The 8,713-nt window shown below is 60.8% G+C and overlaps 1 protein-coding gene across 4 annotated transcripts; it reads left to right on the top strand.

The window, feature by feature from the left end:
- The first annotated feature begins 623 nt into the window (after nucleotides 1–623).
- Nucleotides 624–6,983, top strand: NR4A2 (nuclear receptor subfamily 4 group A member 2). Of its 4 annotated transcripts, none has more exons than XM_036387175.2 (8): nucleotides 627–706; nucleotides 1,752–1,873; nucleotides 2,019–2,884; nucleotides 3,674–3,803; nucleotides 3,885–3,973; nucleotides 4,504–4,706; nucleotides 5,124–5,302; nucleotides 5,381–6,983. In XM_036387175.2, exons 3-8 carry the CDS (start codon nucleotides 2,021–2,023, stop codon nucleotides 5,635–5,637), a joined length of 1,722 nt encoding a protein of 573 aa, XP_036243068.1. In that variant the 5' UTR covers nucleotides 627–706; nucleotides 1,752–1,873; nucleotides 2,019–2,020; the 3' UTR covers nucleotides 5,638–6,983. The 4 variants fall into 4 exon arrangements, with proteins under 4 accessions (XP_054371462.1, XP_036243068.1, XP_054371461.1 ...); XM_036387174.2 differs by having other exon boundaries at nucleotides 628–706; nucleotides 3,885–4,048; XM_054515486.1 differs by having other exon boundaries at nucleotides 3,885–4,048; nucleotides 5,124–6,983.
- Nucleotides 6,984–8,713: the final 1,730 nt, after the last annotated feature.

The raw sequence follows: 8,713 nt of genomic DNA, 5'->3' as shown, positions 1-8,713 counted from the left end.
TCTGTCCCAGTTCTGTCCCATTCCCGGCTCTGTCCCAGTTCTGTCCCATTCCCGGCTCTGTCCCATTCCCGGCTCTGTCCCTGTTCTGTCCCATTCCCGGCTCTGTCCCTGCTCTGTCTCATTCCCTATTCTGTCCCGTTCCCGGTTCTGTCCCATTCCCGGCTCTGTCCCTGTTCTGCCCCATTCCCGGCTCTGTCCCGGTTCTGTCCCGGCTCTGTCCCATTCCCGGCTCTGTCCCGGTTCTGTCCCGGTTCTGTCCCATTCCCGGCTCTGTCCCTGTCCCGTTTCTGTCCCCGGCCGGGGTCGCGGTCGCGCGCGCTATTCCGGGGTTCGCGTCACGGTGACGCGCGCGGGGGGGCGGGGGCGGCACCGCCCTCTATGCAAACGAGGCCACGCCCCCGCCCCGGCGCGTGGCCGGGGCGCGTCCCTCCGCGTGACGTCACCGCTCGGAAACTTACCAAAAGGGCGCGCTGGCGCGCGGGGGGGGGGCGTGTCCGGGGCGGGCCGCGGGCGGCGCGGATTGGCGGGCGGCGCTGACGCGCGGTGACGCGCGGGGGCTCGCGGCGCACGTTGGTCGGCGGCGGCCGCGGCCACATAAACAAAGGCACATTGCGGGCGGGCACAGTCCGGCCGCCCGCGCCGCCGCCGCCGCCGCTCCGCCCGCCGCTGCCCGCTCTTGGATGCGCGCCCCGCGCTCCGCTCCCCGGTGAGTGCCCGGCCCGGCCCGCCTCCCGCGCCCCCCTCCCGCGCGAGGCGCCCCCGACCCGTGCCGTGCGGTGCCGTCCCGTCCCGTGCCGTCCCAGCTGCTAGCGGACCCCGCTCGGGTCGGTCCCCGGACGGGACGGGTGGCGCTGCCCGAGGACGCGTGTGACCCGCGGAGCTGCCGCGCCGCGCCGAGCCGGGTCCGCCCGGGCTGGCTGTCACCCGCGCCCCGCTCCGGTGCCGGCACCGCCGCGCCGGGAACCCCGCGCCTCGCCCGCTGTCCCCAGGGACGCGCGTCGGCTCCCGGAGGGCGTGGGGAAGGGAGCCTGGCAGCCGGTGACAGCCCGCCCGCGGGGAGCCGCCTGCCCGCTTACCGAGAGATAACCCAAACCGAGCCCGACCGGCTCCTCCAGGGGCGCGGGGCGGCCCTGCCCGGCACCGCTCCGCTCCCGTGGGCTCCGCAGGCGGGGCTCCCCCGAGCCGGGCGGAGCGCGGCGGCTGCGTGTGTCTGTCCGCGCTCAGCCGGCTCCGTGTGTCTGTCCTTGCACCGGCGCGTCCGTGTGTCAGTTCCCCGCCGGGGCTGCCTGACCGGCGGGTCCGTGTGCCTGTTCTCCGCTGCGGCTCCGTGTGTCTGTCCCCGCACCAGCGGGTTTGTGTGTCAGTCCCCCGCCCCTGCTGCCCGATCGGCGGGTCCGTGTGTCGGTGTGTCCGTCCGTTCACCAGCGGGTCCGTGTGTCGGTCCGTTCACCGGCGGGTCCGTGTGTCGGTCCGTTCACCGGCAGGTCCGTGTGTCGGTCCGTTCACCGGCAGGTCCGTGTGTCGCTGTGTCCGTCCGTTCACCGGCGCGTTCGTGTGTCGCTGTGTCGGTCCGCTCAGCGGCGGGTCCGTGTGTCGCTCCGTGTGTCGGTCCGCTCAGCGGCGGGTCCGTGTGTCGCTCCGTGTGTCGGTCCGCTCACCGGCGGGTCCGTGTGTCGGTCCGCTCACCGGCGGGTCCGTGTGTCGCTCCGTGTGTCGGTCCGCTCACCGGCGGGTCCGTGTGTCTCTCGCAGCCGTCGCGCCGGGCAGGCTGGAGCCGCCGCCGCGCTCTGAACCCGCGGACCCCTCGCTTCCCGCCGCGCTCCGACGCTGTCCGCCCTCGGCTGCCCCGAACCCGCCGCTCCCCCGGCTGAAGGTTGGTGCGCTCCGTCCCCGCGGCCCCGAAGGCAGCCCCGGCGGGGCAGGGCGCTCCCGGCGCTCCCGGTGCTCCCGGCGCTCGGCCGCCGTGGCCGGCGCGGGGCGGCGCGGGCCGAGCCTACCTGCCGCTGTTTCGTTCGCAGCCATGCCCTGTGTTCAGGCTCAGTATGGGTCCTCGCCTCAAGGAGCCAGCCCGGCCTCCCAGAGCTACAGCTACCACTCCTCGGGAGAGTACAGCTCCGATTTCCTGACTCCGGAGTTCGTCAAGTTTAGCATGGACCTCACCAACACCGAAATCACCGCCACCACTTCTCTCCCCAGCTTCAGTACCTTTATGGACAACTACAACACGAGCTACGACGTGAAGCCCCCCTGCTTGTACCAAATGCCCCTGTCCGGACAGCAGTCCTCCATTAAGGTGGAAGACATTCAGATGCACGGCTACCAGCAGCACGGCCACCTGCCCCCCCAGTCCGAGGAGATGATGTCCCACTCGGGCTCCGTCTACTACAAGCCCTCGTCGCCCCCGACCCCCTCCACGCCCGGCTTCCAGGTGCAGCACGGCCCCGTGTGGGACGAGCCCGGCTCCCTGCACAACTTCCACCCCAACTACGTGGCCACCACGCACATGATCGAGCAGCGCAAAACGCCCGTGTCGCGCCTGTCGCTGTTCTCCTTCAAGCAGTCCCCGCCCGGCACGCCCGTGTCCAGCTGCCAGATGCGCTTCGAGGGGCCCCTGCACGTCCCCATGGGCGCCGAGCCGGCGGGGCCGCACCACGGCGTGGACGGGCAGCCCTTCGCCGTGCCCGGCGGCATCCGCAAGCAGCCCTCCATGGCCTTCCCCGGGCTGCAGCTGGGCCCCGCGCCGCAGCTGCTGGACAGCCAGGTGCCCTCGCCGCCCTCCCGGGGCTCGCCGTCCAACGAGGGGCTCTGCGCCGTGTGCGGCGACAACGCGGCCTGCCAGCACTACGGCGTGCGCACCTGCGAGGGCTGCAAGGGCTTCTTCAAGGTGAGCGGGGCCGAGCGGGGCCGAGCGGGGGGCGGCGGGGGAGCCCGCGGGGCCCGCAGATGGAAATGGGTTAGGACAGAGGAGTGCGTCTGAGCTAACCGTGTGGAACGGAATTCCCTGTGGTAAAATTAAGTGATCTCTTTATTTCACCATCCTGATTGAATAATCTTATCATTTTAAATAGAGGAGGTCTCCAAGGAATGTAAATAATATGAATGCCCACGGATTTGTATTTACCGAGCGTCTCTTTCCCTCCTCTTGGCATATAAAACACGGCTAGGAGCTGCGAGGTTAGCTTGGATGTTAACGCTGTCAATTTTCTCCTGTTAAATGCCCTGGGAAAAAAAAAAATAAAAGGAAGGGAGGGGGGAAGGAAAAGGAAATAAAAGGGAAACTAAATAAAGGGGGAAAGGAAATAAAAATAAATAGGGAAAGGAAATTAGGGGAAAATAAAATAAATCTTAAAAGGGAAAAAGGAAATAATAGAAAGGAAAAACTTAAAAAGGAGAAGAGAATAAAGAGGAAAAAGGGGAAGGGATATAAAGGTTAAAAAGAGGAGAAGTAAAGATAAAAAAAGGAAAAGAAAATAAAGGGGGGAAAATGAAAGTGGGAACGGAAAACGAAGGGGAAAGGGAAAGAAACAAATCGGCAAAACGGAAAGGAAAATAAAGGGGGGGGGAAAGAAAAAGAAAAGCAAGGGGGAAAGGCGGTAAAGGAAGCTGCGGGCAGGGGCGGGCAGGCGGCGGCGCTCCCCGGGCCGGCGCTGACGCCGCTGCCCGCCCGGTGCAGCGCACGGTGCAGAAGAACGCCAAGTACGTGTGTCTGGCCAACAAGAACTGCCCGGTGGACAAGCGCCGCCGCAACCGCTGCCAGTACTGCCGCTTCCAGAAGTGCCTGGCCGTCGGCATGGTCAAGGAGGGTGAGTGTCCGTGCGTCCGTGTGTCCGTGTGTCGGGCGCGCCCCGCGGCGCCGGCGCCGGGCTGACCCCCGTCTCTTGCAGTGGTGCGCACAGACAGCCTAAAAGGCCGGCGGGGCCGCTTGCCGTCCAAACCGAAGAGCCCCCAGGAGCCTTCTCCCCCCTCTCCCCCGGTGAGTCTGATCAGTGCGCTGGTGAGAGCCCATGTCGACTCCAACCCGGCTATGACCAGCCTGGACTATTCCCGGGTAAGCGGCACCGAGCTCGCGGAGGGACCCCGCCGCCGCCGCCCGGGGAGGGGGGTCCGGCCCCGCGGCCGCTCAGGGGGGACACGCGAGCCCTCCCGGGGCTCGGCTCGGCCCTGCCCCGCCCGGGACCGGGACCGGGGGCTCGGCTCGGCCCTGCCCCGCCCGGGACCGGGACCGGGGGCTCGGCTCGGCCCTGCCCCGCCCGGGACCGGGACCGGGGGCTCGGCTCGGCCCTGCCCCGCCCGGGACCGGGCCCCCCGCGCACGGAGAGCGGCGGCCTCGGAGCGCCGTTCCTAATCGAATTAATTGCCCCCGGAACATCTAATTTCCTCACCGGTCAGAGAGAGCTTTAATTGTTATCCCAGCCCGCTCCCCGGCCAGGGACGGGGTGAGCAATTTCACGGGTTATAGACTTTAGAGAACCTCATTAAGTGCTTTTTAAAATGAATTTCCAGTTCCAGGCTAACCCCGACTACCAGCTGAGCGGTGACGACACCCAGCACATCCAGCAGTTCTACGATCTCCTGACCGGCTCCATGGAGATCATCCGAGGCTGGGCGGAAAAAATCCCCGGCTTCACCGACCTGCCCAAGACGGACCAGGACCTGCTCTTCGAGTCCGCCTTCCTGGAGCTGTTCGTGCTGCGGCTGGCGTACAGGTGAGCGGGGGTCGGGGCACGGGCAGGGAATCAGAGCCTTTCAAGGTCCACTGGTCTGCATTTTATTAACTCCTCGGTAATTAGGTGCCTCTTAAATCCTTCATTTATTGCTCCTCAAGTAATTAGTTGTTTAGATTTTCTCCCCCATCATCTCCTTTCTTATTATTTTATTTCTTTCCTGCTCTCTCTTGTTGTTTTTTCTCTTTCATTCCCTCTTCTCTGTTTTATCTTTCTCTCCCTCTCTTTCTTGCTCTCTTCCTTTTGCTCATTCTCTCTTTCTTTACTCTTATATTTTGTCTTTCTCTTATCTTTTGTCTTTTTCTTTCCTTTCCTCCGTTTTCTCTTCCTATCTAATCTTCCTCCCTCTCTCATCCATCTCTCCATCAGTTCATTCTGGGGTTGTCCCCTTCCTTGCAGGTCCAACCCCGTGGAGGGGAAGCTGATCTTCTGCAACGGGGTGGTCCTGCACCGGTTGCAGTGCATCCGTGGCTTTGGGGAGTGGATCGACTCCATCGTGGAATTTTCCTCCAACTTGCAGAACATGAACATCGACATCTCAGCCTTCTCCTGCATCGCTGCCCTGGCCATGGTGACAGGTCAGTGTCCCCCCTCCTGCCCCCCTGCCCGCCCCGCTCCGAGCCAGACCCGTAACGTCCGCACCCTTCTCTTTGCAGAGAGGCACGGGCTGAAGGAACCCAAGAGGGTGGAAGAGCTTCAGAACAAGATTGTAAATTGTCTCAAAGACCACGTGACTTTCAATAACGGGGGGCTGAATCGCCCCAACTATTTGTCCAAACTCTTGGGGAAGCTCCCCGAACTCCGCACGCTTTGCACACAGGGGCTGCAGCGCATTTTCTACCTGAAACTGGAAGATTTGGTGCCACCGCCAGCAATAATTGACAAACTTTTCCTGGACACTTTACCTTTTTAAGACTCTTCCCGCACGCTTCCGCTGACCCGAGGAGAAGCTCCACCTGCCTGAAGGGGAGCTGGTGTGGGCCCAGAGCAGCACCCCCGGGTGCCAGCTCCCACCCGGCCGGTGCTGCCAACTCCTGCAGGCAGAACGCGATGGGCATTTTGGCTCTGGGCCATCATGGATGCAGCTCATGGACTACACAAATACCATGGTATAAACTTTTTATTATCGGCTTCTAAATGAGTTTATGATTAAGGACTCCTGGTGCAAAGACAAGCCTGCCTGGCGGCGCCGGCTCACGCGGTGCCAAACCCAGCGCCGGGGCGCCCCGCGAGCCTCACCCTCCTAAAGACTAAAGTTTTCTGCAGCAAAAGAAAGCTGTAAAATACCCAGAGCCCAAACCTTGCGTGGGTGGCGTGGCATTAATGAAGGCGAAGGCTTGTAAATTTATCAGATGCAGTTTGGCTTTTAAAAAAAAAAAAAAAAAAAAAAAAAGAAAAAATTCTTCTGTGCCTATTTATGACGAAAGGTGGAAAATAATTCTAAAAACAAAAATAATCAAAAATAAAAGCTAAATGTGTTTGGGAAAAAAATTACAAAAAAAAAAAAAAGGGGAGAATTAAAAAAAAAAAAAAAGGAAAGAAAACCCAATCTGTCCATACCAGGGAAGCATGACGATTCCAGGGTGACAATGTTATAGGCACTTGCTATTTCAGTAATGTCTATATTCTATAAATAGTATTTCAGACACTATGTAGTCTGGTAGCTTTTATAAAGACTGGTAGTTATCTAAGCTTCAAACATTTTCTCAATTGTAAAATAGGTGGGCACAAGTGTTACCCCCGGAATCCCCCCCAAAGGGACACATAGTGTTTGTAAACACCGCCCGACACCCCTTGTTTGTAAGTGTTGTATGTACTGTTGATGTTGATTAAAGAAGAAGTTTATATCTTGATTATTTTGTTGTCTAAAGCTAAACAGATCTTGCATGCAGCAGCTTTTGACTGTTTCCAGAGTGCTTATACTATACATAACTCCCTGGAAATTACTGAGCACTTTGAATTCTTGGTTTGTTTTGTTCCATTTGTTTTTTTATGTCTAAAAATTGTCGGTTAATATATTATTTTATGTTCGAGTAATATTTTTAATATTGCCATATTCTGTAGTATTTTTCTTTGTATACCCCGGTTTGGCACACGGGAAAGTCGCTGCCTTTTTTTAATATGGTGTACGACAGTTAGAAACGCGGATTATTATTATTATAATTATTATTATTATTATTATTTTTTTCTCCCGAGAACTCTTTCTTTGAGAAAGACAATTTTAATGTTTACAACAATAAAACATGTAAACGAATCGAATTTCGTCTCCTTTCTGCCGAAGTGCGAAGCTGCTCCGCCAGCCCCCGCCGCACCCAGGGGACAAAAGCCTCTGCCCGTGCGGCGATCCCGGAGCGGCGATGGCCGGGGCCGCTCCCGCTCGGTGCCGCCGGCTCCGCGGGAGGAAGAGGAGGAAGAGCCGCGGCTCGGAGGTTGGTCCTTCCCCGCGTTTTAGCACGCTCGGTCCCCGCCGCACCCAGACCCCGCGTCAGGACCCGCATCCTGCGCCATCCCTCCCTCCCTCCCTGCCTCCCTCGTCCCGCGCCGGCGTTTGCTCAGGCGCATCCCTTCGTCGGGGGGCCAATTCCTCAGCAAAACACCTTTCATGGAGGAGTTTCACTGCCAAAGCCGCGCCCGCGGCGGCGGAGGGGCTCGGGGGGCAGGACGGGCAGCGGGGACCGGGGAGCTCTGTCCCAAAGCCCCGGGACAGCGGGGCTGCCAGCCTTGGGTCGGGGGCGGCTCTCGGAGCCCCGCGGCGCCGGCACCGCGCCCGGAGCCCCGCGGGGGCCGGGACCGGGATGCGCTCACCGGGGTCCCGCTCGTGGAGAGGGAGGAGGAAGCCGAACTCTGCTGGTTCGGCCGGTGGGGACGGAGCTTCAGCCTCTCGCCTCGGGAGCCAATATAACGCCCGCGGGAGGGGGAGCGAGCCACGACCGTGATCGGTTTTGCTCCTCTGTGCCGCACGTCCCGCGGTGCCCAAAACCCCACGGACACGGGTGAGGGGCAGCCTCTTCCCGCAGCAGGCGGGCAGCATCCCGGTGCTGTATCCCAGCCCGGTGCTGTATCCCAGCCCGGTGCTGCATCCCCGGTGTCGCCTTCCCGTCCCGGAGCCGCATCCCCGTCCCGGTACCGTATCCCCATCCCGGTGCTGTAACCCCATCCCGGTGCCGGTGCCGCATCCCCATCCCGGGCTGCCGGGGGTCTGCGATCCGCGGCTCTGCAGCCCCCGGTGCGGGCGAGCCCCGGGTACCCGGTTTGCCGGGGAAGGGGCTTCGCGGCTCGGCCGGGCGAAAAATCCCGAGAATGAAGAGTTGTAAGGAGGAATCAAAGTCGGTGCCGTGGCGGGCCCGTGCTGTGGGGGGACAAGGAGCGGGGCCGGGGCAGATGCGGGCGCTGCCCAACTCATCCCGAGCGGGGTCTGGAACTCGGGATCACCACGGGCACGGGGCTGGAGTAGCTGTGGCTTTAACCTAAACAGTGCACGTGGAATACGGATATGCCCTAAATATACAGAGAGAATACAGACATTCCTTCAATACGTGTAAATAAATAAGAAAGTGTAAATGTCTATGCTCTAGAAGGGGTTTAAAACTCAAAAAGAAAGACAAAAACCTGTGTATAGAAAGAATTTAACAACTATCCCCCTCTAAATATCCCCCCAGCTGCTCCCAATCCCTCCCAGAAATCAGCTGCTCCCACCGCTCTAATCAGCGCCCTTTGCAGTAACTTTTCTAACAGGTTTAACCCTCTGCACCTGGGCAGAGCAGAATTTATCCTTCCCGGGCGGCCATTTCACACCTGCCGCGCCTTTTCCCCCGCAGTTCCGTTCCCTCCGACCGTGTCCCGCTGCGGGAGGAGCGGAGGAGCCGAGCCCGGAGCGAGCGGCCCGGCAGGACACGGGCACCGAGGTGGGCAAGGGCAGGGCTGCAGAGCGGGGCACAGCCTCTCTGGGAGCTGCAGAGCGGGGCACAGCCTCCCTGGGAGCTGCAGAG

The sequence above is a fragment of the Molothrus ater genome, chromosome 7 (genome assembly GCF_012460135.2).
Source record: "Molothrus ater isolate BHLD 08-10-18 breed brown headed cowbird chromosome 7, BPBGC_Mater_1.1, whole genome shotgun sequence".
NCBI lineage: Eukaryota > Metazoa > Chordata > Aves > Passeriformes > Icteridae > Molothrus > Molothrus ater.
Note: the sequence above shows the minus strand (reverse complement) of the source record. Positions and strands in the feature narration are given on the sequence as shown.

Excerpts from the sequence above, each read along its gene's own strand:
- NR4A2 (XM_054515487.1), top strand. The coding sequence starts at position 2,021 with ATGCCCTGTGTTCAGGCTCAGTATGGGTCCTCGCCTCAAGGAGCCAGC. Across the intron at positions 2,885-3,673 it reads GCTGCAAGGGCTTCTTCAAG|CGCACGGTGCAGAAGAACGC; the intron begins GTGAGCGGGGCC and ends CGCCCGGTGCAG. Across the intron at positions 4,707-5,123 it reads GTGCTGCGGCTGGCGTACAG|GTCCAACCCCGTGGAGGGGA; the intron begins GTGAGCGGGGGT and ends CCTTCCTTGCAG.